This window comes from Lynx canadensis, chromosome C1 (genome assembly GCF_007474595.2).
Source record: "Lynx canadensis isolate LIC74 chromosome C1, mLynCan4.pri.v2, whole genome shotgun sequence".
In the NCBI taxonomy this organism is placed as follows: Eukaryota; Metazoa; Chordata; class Mammalia; order Carnivora; family Felidae; genus Lynx; species Lynx canadensis.
Window position 1 is genome coordinate 79,876,587 of NC_044310.1, and position 22,941 is coordinate 79,899,527.

Here is a 22,941-nt window from a genome sequence, read left to right on the forward strand (position 1 = left end):
TACCACATTATCATTTATATGTGATTTCCATTCTGTTTGCATAAAAATGGTTTCATAGAGTATTTGTGTGGCATCTACTCTGTGATCAGCACTGTGCTCAAGAAAATGTGATGTACAGTGTAATCAGAGATCGTAGGCACTCTAAATATTCATGGAATAAATCTTATAATTTTTTTATTTTTAGGGTAGATTCATATTTTTATATACGTACAAAATATATATGTTTTTGTTTTTGCTTCTGCCAGGTGGAGCACCTACATAATTTCATTTTGTTTCGGTTTTCTATGGGCTTCATTGATAGCATAATTGCCAAATGTAAGTATGCTTTAAAATGGATAGTGGAATGAGATTTGTGGAAAAAATGAAGTGTTATTAATGTTTCAATCCTAACTGTTCCGTGTCAGATCTTGCCACTGTCGTCGGTTACCTGGTTGTCAGTCGTCCTTTCCTAGATTTGTCTCATCCTCGACATGTCAAGAGTACACATTCAGAACTTCTAGAGGTAAAGTATTAGTAACTGTTGTCATAATAAATGGAAAATTTCAATGTAAAAACAAAAGCTGATTTTTAGTCTTAGAAACATAAGTGAAAACCAGTATTTATTTCTTTTTAAGGATTACTACCAAAGTGGAAGAATGCTTTTGCGAATGTCTCAAGCTCTGGGTCGGATAGTTTTGGCTGGCCGTGAGATGACGAGATTGGCCGGGTAAGTAAGATTAGTAATGATGAACAAACAGTTGCAGAGAAGTTTTAAAACTGTGTAATACTTAATGATTGTGCCCAGTTGAGGTTAAGATAAGGGGCAACTGAAGTCCCGTTTCCTACTCCTGGAAGCTGATTTAGGACCTTTAAAGAAGATTTTTCTCTGATAGTAAACTTTTCATGTTTGCTTAAGACAGCTGTTTTGAGCCTTCAACCAGATTAGTGGTTCTCAAGCTGTGTGCTCTACAGACACTAGTATTCGATAAGTTGGGAAATGTTAAGTCATGGCAGTCTTTTCTTAATTTACAGAAAATTAAGTTAATGAAGAGAATTTTCGCATTTGAACTTTTTTGTCCTCCTCTGTACTTTTTTTCCCCATAGGTCTTGTTACTGGCAACCTAGCAAAGGATAAACACAGATGAAGTTGATTTTAATGGGTAAAAAGTAAAAAGTCACTTCGTGGTGTCTGTGGCTGCAGTTGTAAATATGGTCATACTGTTAGGTGAAATTGTTCTTAGACCATAAAATGGAATTAAATATTTCAGTATTTTAAGCTCTAATATAAAGGGCTTGGTATGGTGTAAAAAACACCATCATGTCAAAAGTACTTCTGAAGAAATTGGATCACATCGGATCCTTCCCAGACCTGTGACCCATCCGCATGTTTCTTCTTTCTTCTTCCTTATCTTCTATGGCAGTTTAGGGCTTCATTGCAAGATAGAGGAGATTGTCTACTGCTATGAGGAGTCTGTTTCTCTTGAGAATGCGGACACTCTTCTGCTTGTTAATAACTTTTCTCATGTCTTTATGGGTTCATGGTAGATGGGGTGCTTCTGTTCCTTTGGAAGGTTTCTGCTTGATTTTCACTCTTTTGATTCTTTGATGCAGATTGCTTTCTCTTTGACCGTCATGTTATTTTTATTTCCTCAATGTCTTGGCGTTAGCTTTGATTTCTATTGCCACAGTGATTTCCAGCTAATATTAACACTTCATCTTTTCTCCCTTTTGAAGTAGGAAAGAGAGAAATCTTCCGTATTTGTCCATGTTTATAGGAAGGTAGCAGGCATTTTGGCATACTTGTAATAAATGCCTTCCTCAGACGGAGAAGCTAACTATACTTGGCATTGTAGCTCATTCTAGCAGGAACTCGGTCCATACTTCCTATGTCTAAGGAATGCACTAGTACTAGTCCTTAGTCTACTAGTCTAGTATCTACTAGAAACTTCCTTAAAATTCTAGTGGCATACAACTTTCTTGTCAACTTTCTTGTCTCACCTGTTAAAAGAAGTAACTATGTGTTGAGGTGGGGATCCTATGAAACCTCTTCCCTTATCCTGTTCCTGTTGTCCTACTGAAACATAATAAAGCATGCATACACTATTAGCACTCATACTTTCTGATGATAAGACGACTTCTTTTAGGTTATTTCATTTAAACTAAATTATAATTTTGGAAACTTGAGTTCAGTTTGAATAAGTTTTGAACTTACACAATGTCATATGTCGTTACACCTCAAATAAATAACAAAAATAATAGAGATATGATGGCCTTTGGAGTTTTCATTAGGACTTTTTTGTGTGTGTGTTTTTTTTTAGTTTTACTGCTCGGATTACAGAATTAATGCAAGTACTAAAGGATTTAAATCAAGGCAAATATGAACGCACCATGGTCTCACAACAGGAAAGGGGTAAATATGAATGCACTGGGCCATATAGTTTAAATTTTGGCTGACATAATGTGGTGCTTTAATACTTATTTTCCACTTAAGGTATTGAAGAAGGAACACAAGTCATTCCCTTGATACCTGGTGCTGGAGAGATCTTCAATGCTGATAACATTATAAAGTATGTATTGAAAAGTTCTTTAGCACCATAAACATTTGCTAACTGCATAATAGCCTTTCTCTTTCAGCTGCATTTGCTTAGTATTTAATGTAAAATTTTAATTTTTTTTTATCAATTTCCTCTGTAGATTTGATCATGTTCCTTTAGCAACGCCAAATGGAGATATCTTGATTCGAGACCTTAATTTTGAAGTAAGTTTTTAAATGATTGTATAAAAGCTTAGATCAGATTCAGAATGTGAAATGGAAAACTGTTTTCTGAATATTTAAAATAACTGTAAGGCTTGTCTTAGTCTCTGAATCCGCAAAATTGTTTTAAAAAGTAAGTCTTTGAAACACTTAGAAATCTATTTCTCTTAATTGTCAGAACTTTAAAGTTTCCTATATTACTATGAAAAAATCTTTTGCAAATGAAGTCTGTCTCAAGAAAGCGATAGAAGGTATAGTTACTTGTAATCTCTGGTGAGGAATGAATATTTAAGCATGCAATATAATTTTATTCTAAGTTAAAAAAAAATATGGTTTGGTATTGTTTTGACCGTGCAGGAGGGTCTATACCTATACAAACAAAATACAGAATTTGTTATAACTGAAAACATGGAAGAGCAGCACAGTAGCACTGCAGTAACATCTCATGCCAAGTGAATAGTGCTGCTGAGTCAGTGTGGTCTGTTAATCAAATGGGGATATAGCAGATGCCATTAAAAAGAAGAAGCAAAGATGCGTAGTTTTGTGATTTAAAAGACATTCCCAGACCTGAGGAACTATAACTATTAGGTTATATGTCTGTTACGACTTTATGAATAGTTTAGATCTAAAATCTTGTTGATTAGTAACAAATTCTTATCATGGAGGCTGTCTCCCCAGGTCTAGATATCATTTCTCTAGAACAACACTGTCCCATTGAACCGTCTGCAGTGATGGAAATGTGCCATGTTTGCTTTGTCCAATATAGTAGCCACACTTAAAATTTAATTTTAATAAGTTAGATCTTTTTTTTTTTTTTAATTTTTTTTTTTAACTTTTATTTATTTTTGAGATAGAGACAGAGCATGAATGGGGGAGGGTCAGAGAGAGGGAGACACAGAATCCGAAACATGCTCCAGGCTCTGAGCTGTCAGCACAGAGCCCGACGCGGGGCTCGAACTCACGGACCGCGAGATCATGACCTGAGCCGAAGTCGGCCACCCAACCGACTGAGCCACCCAGGCGCCCCAATAAGTTAGATCTTAAATAGCTACATGTGACTGACCTAGTGGCTACCATATTGGACAGCACAGCTCTAGAATTCTTCTCCACATGCCTACATGAGTGGCCTTCTATAATTTGTTTTATGTGGAGTGTCTTTTCAACTACTTTCACTTTAGAAATGTCTGATAGTTGGGGCCCCTGGGTGGCTCAGTCGGGTAAGTGTCTGACTGCGGCTCAGGTTATGATCTCATGGTCCGTGAGTTCAAGCCCTGCGTTGGGCTCTGAGCTTTCAGCTCAGAGCCTGGAACCTGCTTCAGATTCTGTGTCTCCCTCTCTCTGCCCCTCCCCGCCCTTCACTTTCTCTCTCTCTCCCTCTCAAAAATAAATAAACATTAAAATAATAATAAAAAAGAAATGTCTGATAGTTGATAAAATAAGTATCATTACTGGATTTGTTTTGCAATTGTTATAATCTTCAGCAAGTCTTCGATTTTGTTCCTCTTAGTAATGTATATTTTTTAAGTACATCCCCACTTTCTTTTTAAGGAACTATAAAAATGAAAAATGTTAGCTATGCAAAGTACTTTGAACTTATTTGACAATGAGTATTATATATTACCATATTTATTTTCAAGCCAGGAAACACAAGAATACATAGGGAAAATGTAAATATAATTGGTAAATAATGAATGACTCCCAAGTATCCCAGAAGTGTCTCATTTAATTCTTGGTGTGCCAGTCATTGTGATGTGCTCCCTTAGCATAGTAGGTAGCCACCTACCTGACTTGATTTCAGGGATAAAGAAGAGCTCAGAACCCCATTTTTGTTACACCAGGGTGAAGGAGGGCCATGGGATTTCTCCAGTGAAGAATCCTCTTGGCCCTTTCTCCTACTTTCCCTCACTTTGTCTTGATGCAGAAATAGATTACACCAACAATACAGATGTATACTTGATTAAGCATAGTGAGAATGGATTTGGGATCTTTACGTACAGATACACGGAATAGAAAAGATCCCGATTATTGTCTGAGGTATTACCTACTTTGTCACATGGGTATCATGCTAAAGGTGTCACTCTCCTTTTAGTCCTGAAGCCCTTCTTTTTAAAGTCCCTATGTTTGGATTTAATAAACTTCTGGTTAGTCCCTATAGCTTCACTTTTATAGTCTCAGAAAGACCATTACTTTTTGCTCGTATTTTGGTTTCACTTGGAAAGTCTTTTGAGTCCCTAGTTATGCCCCTGCTTGTGTTTTACTTTGTGACCATGTTTCGTAGGACCTGTGATCTCTCCTGTTGATTCTTATTTTGTTTTCTCTTCCAATGGAAACTGTTTCTTTGACTTGTGCTCTTTGGGCCTAGTGTAATATATTCCTCTTCTGTCTCTCTCTGAGTTAGGTGTTTTAAGTTAGACTTGGCTTTTTCTCCTTTATTTCTGTCATTTTCCTTAATGTAGCCTTCCTTTATTTAACAAACATCCTTTACTTCTTTGTAACCTTTAGTTATTTTCTACCCATTTGGCTTACTTGAAAATAAGGATTCCTTTCTCCTGAAAAGAGGCATAATAAAACAGACTTGGCCACCAAAAAATAAATGTTTAATGCTTTATGATTATTTTGTCTTTTGGGTCACCTAATGACAAGATAATATATACCTCCTTAGGGTAGGGGATTTTATCCCTCATTCCTTTATAAACTCCCCCACCACAGATGTATTTATCCATTCAGATGTAGACTGAAGAGACCCTCAGAGATTAAAGACTTGTGGATTATAATGTAGGCATTAAAATAGTACTTTGTAAGTTACTCAGATTTTTACTTTTTTAGTAAGGCACATTTATAATGTTTGAAGAAGCCTGTGAATCTTCATAACAGCATACTTTTGTATATTCTCTTTTTTACTTAAATCATATTTATGTGTATAACTGTTTTTGATGAAGTCTTATATCTGGGGGAATATTTTATTGGTAAAAATATAGTGGTACAGAGCACTTGTTGACCCCTTGAACCGATCCTGGAACCTCAGTAATTATAGTGTTATTAAGAACTTCGTAACTATAAAAGGCCATAAGTGAAAGTTACCCTTGTGTTTTAGTCTTCATTTAAGCTGGGGTGGGGGGACATTTTTATAAATCTTTACCATGGAAAAATTATCGCTGGCTTATCATGACTGAGTCATAATCGGAAGTTTGCCCACCATTACCAAAAGCCATGGGGGTAAAGTTATGGCTGAATCCAAGACATTTGAGCATAAGAGAGTGCTTACAGATGTCTGTAAGTCTAATTATTATTTTTACATGTCATTATAAATTTGGTTTTTGGATTTCCTGGCATATTGCACCAAATAGAGTGGAGAAGTATTGGATATCAGTGAAAACCACAATGAACAGTTAGGAACAGAAGAAGGTCTATATGATTGATATGACTCAAAGCGTAGTAGTGGGGAACCATTTAATTAACAGCCCTGAACTTTAGGAGCTCCTAAGGAATCACCATTATAGTAAAGTAAAATTATTATATATAATCAGAAATATTCACTATATTCAGTTTCACAGGAAAAGGTAATAGGTAATTCCTTAGGAAGTCCATCAAAAAGATTCTTTAAAAATAACTTCTCGGAAAATGGGATAGTTCATTTTTCTGGAAAAATCATTTAGTATAGTTCATTCTCTAACACTGAAGTACATAAGATGTGGTGTTTTATTGTAGATCAGTTATGTGGTAGGCTAGTCATTCTCAACCATTTTTAGAAAGAAGCTCATTCTTTTGTTACTGTGGTAAAATATACATAACGTACAATTTATCCCTTTCTACCATTAAATTTTTTTATTGTGGCAAAATGCACATAACGTAAAATTGACTCTTTTAACCATTTTTTTGTAAACAGTTCAGTGCCATTAAGTTCATTTACAGTGTTGTGCAGCCATCACCACTAACCATCTCCACAAATTTTTATCGTAACCAACAGAAACTCTGGACCCATTAAACAATAATTCCTGATTTCCCACTCTCCCCAACCCCTGGTAACTACTATTCTACTTTACGGATATGCGTATTCTAGGGACCTCATATAAGTGGAATCATACAGCACTTGTCCTTTTGTGTCTAGCTTATTTCTTGAAGTTTCATCCATGTTGTAGCACGTGTCAGAATGTCCTTCCTTTTCAAGGCTGAATCCTATTCCATTGTACATATAGTCTACATTTTGTTTATCCCTTCATCCTTCTGGGTTGCTGCCACCTTTGGCTGTTGTGGCTAATGCTGATGGCTCTGTGTTTCATCAGAGTAAAAGGCAGTCCTTTCAGTGGCTCCCAGTGCCCTGTAGGATTTGCCTGCACTGCTTTCCACCAACCTCTTACTTCTCTCAGCTCTTTTCCTACTACTCCTTCCTCCCTCTCAGTTTTCTCAACATCTTTTCTGTTTTTTGACAAGGATATGTACATTCCTGCTTCAGTGCCTTTGAACCAGCTTTTTGTGGGTAGGGTTAGGCTAGAGCAGTCTTCCTCTAGATAAACTCCTAATTTACTCCTTTCAAAGTTGCCCAGTTGTCATTTCCAATGAGTCCTGGTCTGGCCACCTTAAAAACGTAACCTCCCCTAACCGCTTCCAAATTTCCTTACCTTGGTATATATTTTTTTCCATAGCACTTATTTTCTAAGATACTATTTAGTTTACTCATTTATTGTGTGTATTCTTTATTTTATGTCTCTCCCACTAGAATGTAAACTGGTACGGGCAGGTTTTGTTTGTTTTGTTTTTTATTCATTAGTATAGCTCCATTACCTAAAGCAGAACCTGACACTGAGCATTCTATAAGTATTCATTCAATTAAGTAATAAGAACATAAGGCCTCAACAGTTAAAAAAATTTGTCAAAGGCAGGTTCCACAGCTAGAGTAACTCATACCTTTGTTGTCTCCTTTCCTGCTGTGATACATTGCTCTGTAATGTTGTGAGCTGAAATTCTAACCCAGGTTTCTGATTCTTCACAGGGTTGATTAACACTTATATGAGACCATAAGCTCAGAACTTAACCACTCTTGATTACGCTTTTTTCATTTAACTTTACATCATTGCAGAGCGATTTGGTGGCACTTGTAAATATTAATAATGCATATATACTTCTAAGAATCTGATCTGTGTAGAAACATTTCTCACCAATGCATAAATTCACTCACTGATTCCAGTTCATTGCAGTATTATCTAAAAGATCAAAGCAAAATGCAAGAGACCTAACAAAAAGGAGGTAGTTAAATAAATCAGGGTGCATTCTTAGAATGGAATACACTGTAGGCATTTAAAAATAGAATGGGAGGAATCTGAGTATACTGACTTAGAATATTTGTGATATATTATTAAATAATAACATATAGAACATACATAGTATGATTGCTTTTTTTTTTAAAACATATACACACATACTTGTTTTCAAGAATTCTCAAAATTTATAAGCTGCAGTCATTGACTTTTAAATGAAAAAAGTGAGTAAATATTGACAGTAAACAAAAATGAAAGGTCAACCAAACCCTCCACTGCTTCTACCTATTATCACATTTATAGACAAACTAGAAAGCTTATCGTTAGCAAAGAACAAATTGACTCAAAAGAAATGTTCACTGAGTATATATTCCCTATTAATTCATGGACTGATTTTCAGGTTCGATCTGGGGCCAATGTTTTAATTTGTGGTCCAAATGGCTGTGGGAAGAGCTCACTTTTCCGTGTTCTTGGCGAAGTAAGTACAAATTGGCCTCAAGATATTGTAGTCTTGTTTTGCCATACAATCTACTACATGGTGAAATCTATAATTGCTCCTCTCCCCCTTCCTTTTCCTTTTATAGTTATGGCCTCTTTTTGGAGGACGTCTAACTAAACCTGAGAGAGGAAAGTTATTCTATGTTCCTCAGGTAAGACCTTGTTTATTTTGTAATCTTTGATTTAAAGATCTTTTCATTTATTTTTAAAGAATTCACTTATAATGATTTTTGCTCTGCCACTATCAGAGACCTTATATGACCCTTGGAACACTTCGAGACCAAGTGATATATCCCGATGGAAGAGAAGATCAGAAAAGGAAGGGGATATCTGACCTAGTAAGGAAATGCTTATGGACTAGACCTACTGGAAATCCTCCATATCAGATTCTTTATCTTAATCAGTTAAGCATTTTAACTGCCAGGTAGTTTATCCTAGCCTGAAAAGCCTTCTAAAACCTTGTCATTAATTATAACTTTCCAAGTTGAGGTAAGATGTTAACTACTTTGCTTAAATATGGTTTGGTGAATTTAACCTTGTCTTTAAACTATTACTTTTTTTTTTTTCATTGCCCTTATCTTTTAATTATATGCAATAGTGTTATTCTCTTTAAGCTACCACATATGTCAAAGTTAGCATAGATAGGAAGTAGAGGATTTAGGGCTATCTTTGTGCCACATTCTTTTGTGAAATGTGCCCCTTTAAGTAATATTGGCAGTAGAATTACAGCAATTCTAGTTTAAAAAATAAAGCAAGCTAGAGAATGTTGGTTTACATTAAGTGTGATTTAACCTTTAATCATTTTGCTGAAAGGTACTAAAGGAATACTTAGATAATGTCCAGTTGGGTCATATCCTTGAACGTGAAGGAGGCTGGGACAGTGTTCAGGATTGGATGGATGTCCTCAGTGGTGGAGAGAAACAAAGAATGGCGGTAAGTTATTCTTGGACTACATTGCATGACAGGGCAACTGATTGCTTAGGGTCACTCTTACAGTCCAATATTTTGATTAATCAAGGCGCACAGTTTTATCTTAATCTTTTATTTAGCAAGTATTGTTGAATGGATTAGTTTAAATGATAATAGAAATGCTTGAAAATATATAACTTGCATGTACATTTAGAAGTCTGAAAAATCCATAAATTTTCTAATTATATTACTGTTAATTCATTGGGGATTAATTAAAGTTGGGGAAACTTTCCATCACATTGATCCTGGGTTATATGGTAGTCCGAGATGTCTTATATCTTTTTCCTGTTGACCTCTCACTGAAGCTGTTCTTTCTGAAATATCAGAAGGTAGTAGAAATCATCCACTCTAACTTTGTTCCCACTTTATTCTGTTCCTGCCCTTCCCTCTACCATTATGTGTGTCCTGGTTTCAGGGCTCAGTATCTGCTACCCAAAATTATTTAGATTTCTTACATTTTCCTAATATGAAGAAGGGTTTGCAAGGAACTTTTAATTTTGTGATTGTCTAAACTTATTCCTGATCAAACTTGACTACAGGACACTGCATATTAAGAGTGATACCTTGAGTACTCTGTTAAGAGGGATAACTTTTAAAGTCATTTTCTAACCCTGCATACCATAGTTTGCACAGATCCAGAGGAATTTTTTTTCCAGTGTGTTAACCTTGTGGAAATTAGAACTGTGGCTAAGGAAAAACAGTAAAAGAAATGGCTTATTGCTGAATTGCTTACTCATTATCTTTAGATTCTATTCTCCCTTTTCTGTTGCCTCCTATTCCCTGATACTGCATATTATTTTTCCCAAAACATACCCATTCTATATGAACTTAATAGTGATTTGTCTGGCTAGTGCTATAGCATAAGATTAATTGATAGAGTGAAGAATGAGTCATAAACAAAAGAAAAGAGATGTCAGCCACACTCAAAATGGAAATTGGGTGGTAGGAGTGAGAATTTGAAGTGATTGGGGTTTCTGGAATCAATTTAGTAGATGACTATAGAAATAACTGCAAGTCAGTAGAGCAAATTTAAATTCTTGTTACCATGACTTCAAAGAAGATGTCCAAGATTCACAAATGGACACAGTATAAATCCAGAGAAAGAAAAATAAATGTGCTGAACTAAGAACTCTATGTGTAGGGTACAGAAGGGATAGTTCTTCTTTGAAGATAAGACGTTCAAGGTCTGGAGGAGTGAGAGAATATGTTAGGGAGAGGACAAGGGCCAAAGAAGGAGCCCTGTAAAACCAGATGAGCCACTCTGGAGCACCTGGGTGGCTCAGTCGGCTAAGCGTTGGACTTCGCCTCAGGTCATGATCTCACAGTCTGTGAGTTCGAGCCCTGCGTCGGGCTCTGTGCTGACAGCTCAGAGCCTGGAGCCTGTTTCAGATTCTGTGTCTCCCTCTCTCTCTGACCCTCCCCCATTCATGCTCTGTCTCTCTGTCTCAAAAATAAATGTTAGAAAAAAAAATTAAAAAATAAAATAAAACCAGATGAGCCACTCTAGAGTTGGTTGGGAAATGGAGGAGCTTACCCATGACAGGGCTGCACGACCAAGCCATTGGCAGGTGTGTTCTGTGTAGACCAGTGTTTGCAGAACTGACTGTGAAATTTAAAACCGAGCATATTGCTTTGCTACCTTCAAGAGGTTTGTGGGGAGAGAGAGAAGGCTAATGCAACAGATGTTGATGTTGGTGAAGTTGGGCGAAGAGTTTTTGTGTGGTCACTTTACTGTTCCTACAGTTCTGGGTAGGCTTGAAAATTTTCAAAGTAAACAATTGAGGGAAGAGAGGACATAATTTTTATAAGTTATAAAAATTATGATTTTTAGGAGTAATAAGCTTGAAAGGTCTAACCACCCCAAACAGTGAATCTGTAAGAGTGATGGTTGGTATAAACAGATGAACCAAAAGAACTTTTGGGTAAGGAAAGTCACATTTAAATTTGAGGGAATGGAGTAATACCTTTGAATAAAGGGAGGTCTGGTGAACACATTTCTAAAAGTTCCTTGAAAAAGTCAGTATAAATGTAGGGAAATGAGATTATTATTCCATGATCTTAGTGAAAAAAACCTTAATTATGGTACAATTTTCACAGAGTTCACTATTAGCTGGGAATCTACTCTGTGCAGGCACTGAGATAGGTGCCTGCCCTTGATAATTGAGTGAGGAGATACAGATATTCTCAGCTATCTCACACACAAGGCAGTCTTCAGTTACAGCTGTAAGGAAGGTGCACTGGGATAACACGAGGGAAGGATTGGTTTTGCATGGCAAACTCTATCTAACTCTACTGACAACCCTGTCAGTTAAGGTACAGACAAGGGAAAGCCTTGCAGGCTACTGAGTGGCAGAACGGAGATTCAAGTGCAGGTGGGTCTGACACCAGAATTCTTGCTCTTTTTCTTTTTTTTTTTAAGTTTATTCATTTATTTTTGAGAGAGAGAGTGGGAGCGGGGCAGAGAAAGAATCCCAAGCAGGCTCCACACTGTCCTCGTGGAGCCCGATATGGGGCTGAAACCTATGAACTGTGAGATCATGACCTGAGCTGAAGTCAGATGCTTAACTGACTGAGCCTCCCAGGCGCCCCCAGAATTCTTGCTCTTGACCAATATGTGATACAGCCTCCAGTGTCCAAGTGGACTGTCTGTCCAGTTCTCTTCTCTCACTGTCTGTCACAGTCTCAAGTAACATCTTCCTTACCTCCCCTGCACTTGTTTGGGCCCAGCCATTACCAGCCAGGGTTGCTCTACCCAGTATCGTAAGTTGCAATATCTTACTTCTCTGATTGATAGTTATCTTTCCTACTCCTCTATTCTTGTTCTTCCTATTTAGTAAAGTTTTTTTTTTAATTATGAAAAAGTATGTATGATAGAAAAGTTGGAATATTTTTAAAAGTATAAAGAAGGGCCAAAATCCCCTTACCAGAGATACCATTGTCATAAAATTTTTAGTGTTTTTTAAATCCATTTTTGCAATTCTTTTTCTTTTACCTAATTGGCAACTGTCTCCTTGCTTCAGACACCCTGATATTTTGAATATTGACCCCTCCCTTTTCTTATGATTGATAAGTCTCCTTCTGACTCTGCCTCCTTTCTGTCCAGTACAAACTTAATAATCCAGGTCCTGACACATAGAAGGTACTCAGGTAGTATTTCTTAAAGGAATGAACAAGTGATCCCTTCCCTTTAACTTCCTTTCCCACTTTTTGTTTCCTCTTATTACCTCAACCTCAGCCCAAGAGCAGTTGTTTGCGTTGGCGTTTGTGTACATAGGCTCCTGAGCACAGCTGAAAGATCAGAGTGACGGGGGTTGGTACCGCCACGCTTTCATGGCTTCCAGTCTTCCAGGGGCTCACAGCATGGTCGGGCGATCATTTACTTACTTTTGCCCCTCTCTCTTATTTTCCATGAGTATCATTTATAAACTACCAATCTCAGGCTTTCTACCCCATTGCCTACTCCATGTCTCTCTGCAGAACAGCTCAACTTCTCCTCAGAGGAGAAAGAGAAGCTGTTATGTGAGTGAGATGACAGCTCATTTTTATTGAGTGCTTAATAGGTGATAGGCGGTAGGCTAAGCCCTCTCCATTCAATTCTCACAAGTCCCCTGGGGCAGGAACTGCGGAGCACCCCATGTTTGGAGGAAGGTGAGCTATAGCACAGTGAAGTGTGCTGCCACACAAGGCTGGGGGTGAAGGTGACCACCGAGGCGTAGGCAGTGGCGTGTCCAGCTCAGGTGGCAGTACAGCTGCAGGGGTCATGGACTTATTCACGTCACGATCCATCAGGATCAAGTACTGATGGCGGAGTGGGAGAGAGACACGTGAGAAAATCCCTACACGATGTGCTGGGTGTGGTGAGGTAGGTATGCAGAGACTTCCATGGGGACACAGAGGAGGGGCATTTGTGGAATGCCTTTAGATAACCAATCCTCTTCATTGAGCTTGCACTAGGCTGCCCTGACCTCCCTCATTCTGTCTGGAGGCTATGTCATCCTTCCTCTTGAGAAAAGTTCAGTGTCTCCATGTTTTTGGACCCTCTCTCCTCTGACTTTATCATATTCTTTCCTTCGGTTATGCACATGTGCAGACACACACCCTGTATTCAATCTCTTCTGGTCCTTCTCTTTCAGAAAGACATTCCAGGTCTCCCTGATCTAAAAGGCAAACTCAGCCTTAACCTCTGTCATCTGTACCTTTCATTCTCTGCACAGCTGAACTTCTTCATAGTCTATACTTAATGCTTCCCCTTCCTCACCTCATCAAATAGATACAAACCCCAAGAGAGCTGCTTATGTTCTGGCCATTAATTTATCAAATATTTAAATGTTTCCTTCATGCAAATATCGAGTGTACAGTAGTGATTAAAATAATCTCTGCTTATGCAAATATACTAGCCTAGAGGAGTAGACAAAGAAACAAGACAACACACAGTTCAAAACCTATGAAGCACTGCAGAGATGTTAAGGAGTGACCTGCTTAGGTTGTGGGACAGGGGTCAGGGTAGGTTTGAGGAGGTGGTCTAAACAGAAATTTCAAAGATGCGAGAAGCAGAGTGCGGTGCGGTGTTTGAGACATAAGAAAAATGACATGTGCTAAGCCTCTCTGGCCTTAGACACCTGTGTCCTGGTCATACCTTGGCCAGAATGTGGAGGTTAGAAAGTAAGTAGGAATCCGATTATGCAGGGTCTGTGGGCCATGCTAAGGAGTTTGGGTTTTGTTCTTAGTGAAGTGAGAAGTTGTTGAAGGGGTTTAAGCAGAAGAGTGAAATTCTTGGATTTACATTTCTGAAGAATCCTTCTAGTTACAGGGAAAATGGATTGGAGAGGAGTGAAAGAGGAACTAGGCCATTTGTGGTCCTCTAGGCAGGAGAGGATTGTATTCTGGGCTGAGGGCATGATTTTGGAGATGCAGTAAAGTGAGTGGACTACAAAAGACTGAAGGACTTACTCGAATGGACTAAAAAAAATGAGGGGTAGGAATGTGGAAGGAAGGAGAAGAAGGGAAAGATCAAGGAGGACTCATGGCCTTCTAGGTTGAGCAGCTGTTTGATAGTGTGATTTGCTGAAATGTTTAAGATGGGGGTGGAGTACATGAATGGATTTTAAGGGGAAAATCAGATAACTAAGTAGAAATATCAAAGAGGAATATTTATATATCAGTCTCGTAATTAGAAGGATGGGCAAGAGATACATACTGAGAGTTTACAAATGTAAATAATACTTGAGATAATGAGATTCAATGAGATCACTCAGACAATGTAGGAAAAAGAGGAGAGGACTTAGGAATTGGCCCTGAGGAACCCCAACATTTAGTGGTCCAGCAGAAAAGAAAATGCTGGAAAAGAAACTGAGGAAGCAGCCTAAGAAGTGAGAAGAAACGTTAAGACTATGGTTTCACTGTTACTTTCTCAAGAAGGAGGAAGTGGTCTTCTGAGTTGCATGTAGCAGAGAAGATAAATTGGGTAAGGATGGAAAAGTGTCCATTGGTCTTGCAACATGGCGATCGTTGTTGGGGGCTGATGACCAGTTGGAATATCTGTTAGACAAAGGATCAGGGTAAATAATTCCCAGAAAATAAAATATGTATGGAAAATAAATGAGCAAGTGTTCAGCATTTTTGCCAATCAAAGAAATGGAAGCTGTAACGATCTTGATGTTAATTTTTACTTACAAAATTTGCAGAGCCTTTAAAAAATGAGCACACCCAGTACTGACCTCAGGGATATAAAACGGGGGCACTCAAAAATAATTGGTGGAAATAGTAATTGGCAGCTTAATATCAATTGCCATGACTAAGGTAACAGAATATTTAGAAGTAAACACATATTTGCACTTGAACCATCTAGAGTCTGAATTCCAAGATTTGGTTACAATGTATACCCTCTAATCTTGTTTAGAGAACTTTCTCTGATAGTTTAAAACTCAACTTCATTTCACATCACAGCTTAAATGTTTTGATGAACTCTTAACAGTATTTCCCATGTGTTACATTTTCCCCTTTGTTTGGGAAGACAGTAAACACAGGTTTTTTGATATTGTTTCTGTTTTGGGAAAACATTTTTTGAGTTAAAATAATTTTTGTACTTCTTTTACAAGACTAAGTGTAAATCTAGTTGAGCTTACTAGTTTTTGCATGTTGTGATTACACAAAATATTTCTTTCTGTGCTTCAGATGGCAAGGTTATTTTATCATAAACCCCAGTTTGCCATTTTGGACGAATGCACAAGTGCTGTGAGTGTGGATGTGGAAGGCTACATTTACAGTCATTGTCGAAAGGTAAGCACTTTAGGTTCTCAGTTTTAGGGTTTGTGTCATTCTTCTCTGTGTACTCTGCGTCCAGCGAAATATCTGTCCAAAGAGAAGATTTCAAGTTATTAAGTAACAAAATTACTATCAAAGAAGGATGTATCCACTGTAATAAAGATTTCAAATGATAATTAGTAGATATGAATAAAAGAAAAAGAATTGTAAATGATTTCTGTATATAATTCTTTAGCCGTATCTTTGTTTCAAATCTAATAGTATATTTAAACTTACTTCCAACTTTCTTACCAAAGTTTCTTTTGGTAGCCCTTTCTTTAAGTAACTATTGAGTGGTTACTAGCAGTATATCCTAACCATTCGCAGCATTGTGTAAGTAAATGAAGTACAGGAGTCTTTTAACAACTTGTAGCTGTTCTTTGGGGGTTTATAGTACATATAAAAGGTCATATCGCATATTTACAGTGTGAATTCCTACCCATCAGTGTTGGTACCAGCAGCAGCAGCAGCATCTCCCGGGAACTTGTTAGGATGCAGACTCTCTGGTCCTACCAAGTCAGAGTCCACATTTTAACAAAATTCTCAAATGCACATTAAGGTTTGAGAAGCATTGGCATGATGACAAAGGAATGCATGTGCTACATTCATCTTTGTAGGAAGATTTTCATTACTGATTTTACTTCTGTAATGGTTTGTTTTCTGTTCTTGAATCCGTTTCAGTCATTTATAATTTCTCTATGTATTTGTTCATATAAACTTTCAGATTTATAGGTATTGGAGGTATTTATAGGTATAGTCCATTTGATCAATGATTTAGAGGCTGGTAGTTTTGACCATGCGACTTCCCCTTACATCTAGTTGTAGGCTGTAAGTCCCCACATAAGATGTGATTCTCCTATAAAGCATAGATTCCATTTAAAAGAAAAAAATTCTTATGGGATTCCCAGTTGATAATTTAACTTATACTACTATAACAGCAATTGAATATGTATAAGTATGAAATCAAGTATGAGCCCCTTGAACTTAGAGTGGATTTACAGCCACAAAACTAGTAAATTCACAAATTAAGTACAGACAAAACAGAGTTTCAATTTGGTAACATTAAAGAGACCTCTAAATACTGTTTTGCTGAAATCAAACCACTGGTTTAGGATTTAATTATGGAAAGATACAGTCTGAGGTCCAGATCTTATATTTTGAATTTTGTTTATGTATCTTCAGCAATTCTAACAAAAAGAATGCTTTCATTAAGTTGAGATCTGATCCAATTATTGTGGAATCATAAGAATAAATAATTTCTGAAGTGAGCTCTCAAAGATTAAATAAATGTTGTACCACTGAAATGTATTTTATTAGTAACTTATTTTGTCATGCAGTGTCTGACCAATTTGAGAACCTTTCCACGTGACATCCAAAGTCACGGCACATTAGAAGTTTTAAGTGCTGTCACTTTAAGTAATCACTTGGTACCAGCAGAAGTATAAATCCAGACTTGGGCACTTAAATCTCATGTCGAAATGATCCGGAATGTACTTAGGCTAATTTTTAAAAAATTATCAAAATGAAAATAAAATTAGAACTCATGATGGAATTTTCTGGATATTCTGGCATTTATCTCTGTCAGCCTTGAGAGATCCATTTTAGGAAACCATGATCTAGAGCAGAGTTTCTCAGTCACCACTCTTCTGACATTTTGGGCTGGATAATCCTTAGTTGTGGGGGGCTCTCCTTTGCGTTATAGGATATTTGGCAGCATCTCTGACCTCCATTCATTAGATGCCAGTAGCTCTCTCAGTTGTGACAATCAAGAATGTCTCCACGACATTGCCAAGTGTCCTCTAAGGGATAAAAATCCTCCCGTCCCCAGTTGAGAACTACTGATCCAAAGCATATGTAGTTATATTGATTAGTGTTTTGTTTTTAATCTTTATTACAGTCTAAATCTTTATATACAATTTAAAAACCAATAAGCTTTTTGGGGCACCTGGGTGGCTCAGTTGGTTAAGCATCTGACTCTTGATTTTAGCTCAGGTCATGATCCCAGGGTCGTGGGATTGAGCCTCCCCCCGCCCCACTCCCATGTTGGTCTCCGAGCTGGATGTGGAGCCTGCTTAAGATATTCTCTCTCTCTTGCTCTCGTTCTCTCTCTCTCTCTCCCTCACTCCCTCTCTCCTTCCCTCCCTCTCTCCCTCCCCTTCTACCTCTCCCCCACTCATGCTCACGCTTGCTCTGCTCTCTTGCTCCTCTCTCAAAAAAAATTAAAAACAAAATAAAAAAATGAAAACCAATAACCTTTTAAAACCACAAGATTTTTCATTATTTTGCAGCAAGCTCAACTGGGTAGCCAAACCTTGCCTGAACTAACAAAAGATATTTAAACTCTTAGACGTCTCAATGTCAGTGTTCTTACATCCTGCCACAGAAACATTCATGTGTTTAATTACAGAATTCTTTCCCAGAACCCTCCGGTGATGATACTACTACTTTTCCAAAATCTGAATTCCAAGACCTATTCCAAAACAGGGGTTCCAATAAAGGATTATGATCCTGTATTTGAAAAACAGATGTACTGTAGACAACACTATATTATATAGATTTAATTTTCCTGATTTTGACCTTTTGCTATTTTAACTGTTCTTGTACCCTTTTCATATATTTTTCACAGTAAAATAGGAAATGTGTTGGGATGTATATTTTCTGCTCCATACAAAATAGTATACTTAATGCTAGTACCTGTTGTTTTTTTATTTTTAAAGACTTTATTGATACTTGTTTGTTTTTGTTATGTGGTCAGTGGTCAGTACTTTGCGTTACCTTGAACATCAGCATCCATTGTAATTTTTTCTCTTTCACATTGATTTTTAACTATAGCTTCTGAACACAGTCATTTTAATAGCTTAAAAATATATACTACTTTAATTTGTGATTCTGTGTTATTGATGTAAACCTAAACCATTTTCTTTCTATTAGGTCGGCATCACCCTCTTTACTGTGTCACATAGAAAGTCTCTTTGGAAACACCATGAGGTTTGTATTTCTTAACATTGAATGGTATAGGGGAATTTTATCTTATTTAAATATGTGCATTCAGGTGGTTATATGCTTTTAGATTTCTTGGTGTATGTTCCCTTTTAAATACATACCTTGAAGTACAAAAGGTGATTCTATTTCAGGTATATAAAATAAAATCGGTTTTTCTTAAATATTATTGTAGTTGTCAGTTTTGAAAGTTCTAATACATATAAACAAGCCTTCGTTGTATTTGAGAGATACTAGAAAACCACTTGTGGTTCTCTGTTTTTATAAATGACTGTTGTATAATAACTGACTAAAATTTACACACCCTTATCACAGCTATTGCTAAGTAAAGTTTTTCTCACTACCCAGTATTGGCAGGAGGGGAAAGAGTCTCGAGGATTAGATGGCAGAAGGTTTAGGGACATTTTTAGTGAGATCATGGCTATAAAGGGGAAACTGAATAATGTCGGCTGTGTTTACCATTGCACTGTAACAAATAGAATCATTAAGTAGTCGCTATAATTTACACAGAGATGGCGTGAGGTTTGCACTGGTACAATACCCTATTTTTTCTGGTGCTTAAGCAGAGCCATTCTCGGTGTGGCAGTTCTTTTCAGCTCTTGATGTAAGGTGATCACACCCCAAACTAAACCCTGTTGATTCATTTTCCCTCTCTCCCTACTTTCTTTTTCTCTTTCTTCCTTCTTTTTCTTCTAAATGATACATTTTAGGTAGAAGAACGGGTTTGAGAAAAATTAGAACAATGGTATAGGGTATCTTGTGCCTTAAAATACATACCTCATGGAGCAGCGTTTTCACCAAGTACTGGGCTACATAAATGTCCTTGAGGGATACAGAGTACTGTCTTTACCCCCAAGAACCTTATGGTTTATGTGATCGTGTACAAATGATCAAATGAAGAGCATGGGATTTAAAGTCAGAAAACCTGGGTTTAAGCACCACTGTTTCTGGCATCAGTTGCTTCCTTCATTAATAAAGTTTCTTATCCTTGCCTTCCTGTCTCCTAGATGACCATGAGGATCAGAGAGATAGCCTCTATGAAAGTGTTTTGTGAAAAATAATGGAATTCTGTATAGCTGCTTGACTTTTAAAGATTCTTTTTATGATCTTATGACATAATTTGACCATTTTTTCATGAATGAAGTGAGAAAGTGAATAACAAAGCAGTTTAAAAAATGTCCAGGCCTTTGTGTTTTCTCAGGGGTTCGTAAACATTACAGCCAGAGGGCTGTGAGAGGACTTGGGCTTGATTTCCCCTCTTTTTCTGGTGGTGCACACAAGCAAAACATCAAGAAGTGATTATGTGAAGGAGGGGTGACACGTTACGATGTCAGAGGCCACAATAGCTAAGAAATAACAACATAGAAGATGGAAAAACAAGTCCTTTCTGTAAATAAAAAGCCACTAAATAAAACAGAAGCCTTTGTAACTGCCGTCCTAAGTGTCTTCAGTGGATAGAGTATATAGGAACTCTGTATAGCTCTTTTCCTCCTCTGCTAAGACCAAGAACTAACAAAAGCCTTAAGTTAGAGGTCCCACACTGATCCAGGAAACCAGATAAAGGAAGTATTCAAGACTGCCCTGTTGATCAGTGTGTTTTTACACAACCAAGATCAGATCCTTGTTTTTGTGGAGTTACAGAAGCATTCTGATTTGTAGGAGGCTTATACATTTGGTTCCTTCAAGATAATAAGGAATTCTGGTATTTTAGTTCTCATAAAGGAAAGTACTATATCCACTCCAAGCAGAATTATATTGTTGCTATTTTTTTTTAAACGTTTATTTATTTATTTATTTATTTATTTATTTTATTTATTTTTTTTTTAATTTTTTTTCAACGTTTATTTATTTTTGGGACAGAGAGAGACAGAGCATGAACGGGGGAGGGGCAGAGAGAGAGGGAGACACAGAATCGGAAACAGGCTCCAGGCTCTGAGCCATCAGCCCAGAGCCCGACGCGGGGCTCGAACTCGCGGACCGCGAGATCGTGACCTGGCTGAAGTCGGACGCTTAACCGACTGCGCCACCCAGGCGCCCCTAAACGTTTATTTATTTTTGAGACAGAGAGAGACAGAGCATGAACGGGGGAGGGTCAGAGAGAGGGAGACACAGAATCTGAAACAGGCTCCAGGCTCTGAGCTGTCAGTACAGAGCCCGACGCGGGGCTCGAACTCACGGACCGCGAGATCATGACCTCAGCCAAAGTCGGCCACTTAACCGACTGAGCCACCCAGGCGCCCCTATATTGTTGCTATTTTTAAAAAAGATAAGACGTCTTCATTTAGTCTTATTACCTTTCTGTGTATAAAACTTTTGACGGTTTTAGTAAAGCTTAAAGTAATTCCCAATCGTACTCTTGCATAATAACCTCTACATAAATTGCTGACAAAAAGGAAATTCTCTTAGTCATTGATTTTTCTCCCCTGCTTCTTTCCTACAGTACTACCTGCATATGGATGGGAGAGGCAATTATGAATTCAAACAGATAACAGAAGATACAGTTGAGTTTGGCTCTTAGAATCCAGAGAGCTGTACTGCTTCAATGAATTCATTACAGAACACACTTAGGAATATACAGTACATTGTAAAATAAAGTTGAGCTTGTTTGTTTTTAAACAAAGCAACAAATTAGCTATGAAATGATTGAGAACAAGTTGTTACAATTAATATTATATAGGAGATTGCTAATTGTGTATATGTTGGTTTAATTATTAATATGTACTAAGAATGTCCTTATTCTTGTGGTTAAAAACCTGCCTAAATTAAATTGGGCTTAAATCAGTGTAACCTGATTCATCCTGGGATGTAAACCATTTGAAGTCAGCTAATTTGACTTTGATGGCTCTATCTTTTCCTTCAGTGAAGAACCCTATTAAAAACTGGGGTCATCATTTATCCTGTTCTAACAAGATAGTTTTGAGTTTCATTTTCTTGTGCTCCATGATAGTGGGAAACAAATCAGTGTATTATCAAAATGTACAACATCAATGCATAATAGCATTTATTACACGGTGGCAGATTTCTTTAGCTGCCACCACTACACTCATTCCTTGTATATGTGTCTTGGGGTACATTTGACTCCAGGAAAGCCATTTGAATTTTCTTTGGCTAAATCATAAATGTGCCCCTCTCAATCTGCAGTATTGAGTTGTTTTGAGGGTTCTTTGTGGTGATATAACAAAAATTTATGTGCAGTCTTGCTTACAAGGGGTGGTTACTATGTTTCACACCTGATCTTCCCAATGTTTGGGATATTAAAACACAAAGTCCTTATATATCAAGCTCAAGGTCTTTAAGATTGTTAGATTTTTAAAAAGAATCGGATGGATTTGTGTATGGTGGAAACCCATTCATTAGAAGTATGGTGGTTACACGGCATTAAACTCCGGATGAGCCATAGGAATGCACTACAGGAAGTAATGCACTGAGTATGCAATGTTATCACTGTCTTTGACCGTGATTTTATGTTGGAGAAATATGTTATAAATGATTATGCACATGGGTGAATTATGTTTCTTAGGCACTGGTTTATCTCTGTGAATCTTGAATAGCTTTTTTATATTTGGGTTATTATGTTGAACTATCCTAAGAGAAATTGATTTCAGCTCACCAAACCACATTAATGACTTGTATTATTTGCACAGGGAAAACTGAAACTGAATATTATCAATAAGCTAGATATGAAATCAGTTTTATCAAACTAGGGTTTAGAAAGGGGTGTTTTATATTCTTACTTGTGTATAACCGATTTTGGTTTTTTGCAGAATTAACTATGAGAATCACCGGCTACCAAAGTAAAACTTGATGTACTGATTCCATAATACATAACTTTCAGTTTTTACCACTCTCTTTGGCAAACTTGTATACTTACTTATTTTCTGTTCAGATTAAAAAGAATCAGATATCCTGTACAACCTTTGCTTGTTCTTTTTATTCTCCTATCTAAAAACTGGGTAGTTCATACATAGTTCATATAATCTTGACTTGAAAAACACAAAAATAAATTGACATTCAGAAATCTCTTTTAGCACCCAATGTCACTTTTAAAAAAGTTTTGTTAAATTTGATTTTAACAGAATGAATTTCTCTTTTAGAAAAACCACCATGACACCTTCAGTGTATCAGGGCACCTGGCTGGCTCAGTTAGTAGAGCATGTGACTCTTGATCCTCGGGGTCATGAG

The 22,941-nt window shown here is 37.2% G+C and overlaps 1 protein-coding gene across 1 annotated transcript in view; it reads left to right on the top strand.

Annotated features, from left to right (window-relative positions):
• Nucleotides 1-22,670, top strand: part of ABCD3 (ATP binding cassette subfamily D member 3) — a 73,982-nt gene extending 51,312 nt beyond the window's left edge. The window contains exons 11-23 of the mRNA XM_030325235.2: nt 246-315; nt 405-502; nt 615-706; nt 2,298-2,389; nt 2,471-2,546; nt 2,674-2,737; nt 8,390-8,467; nt 8,574-8,639; nt 8,736-8,825; nt 9,301-9,420; nt 15,631-15,735; nt 18,691-18,747; nt 21,200-22,670. Of these exons, the coding sequence (XP_030181095.1) occupies nt 246-315; nt 405-502; nt 615-706; nt 2,298-2,389; nt 2,471-2,546; nt 2,674-2,737; nt 8,390-8,467; nt 8,574-8,639; nt 8,736-8,825; nt 9,301-9,420; nt 15,631-15,735; nt 18,691-18,747; nt 21,200-21,277 (1,086 nt within the window). The 3' untranslated portion in view covers nt 21,278-22,670. The remainder of the gene's footprint in view (nt 1-245; nt 316-404; nt 503-614; nt 707-2,297; nt 2,390-2,470; nt 2,547-2,673; nt 2,738-8,389; nt 8,468-8,573; nt 8,640-8,735; nt 8,826-9,300; nt 9,421-15,630; nt 15,736-18,690; nt 18,748-21,199) is intronic.
• Nucleotides 22,671-22,941: the final 271 nt, after the last annotated feature.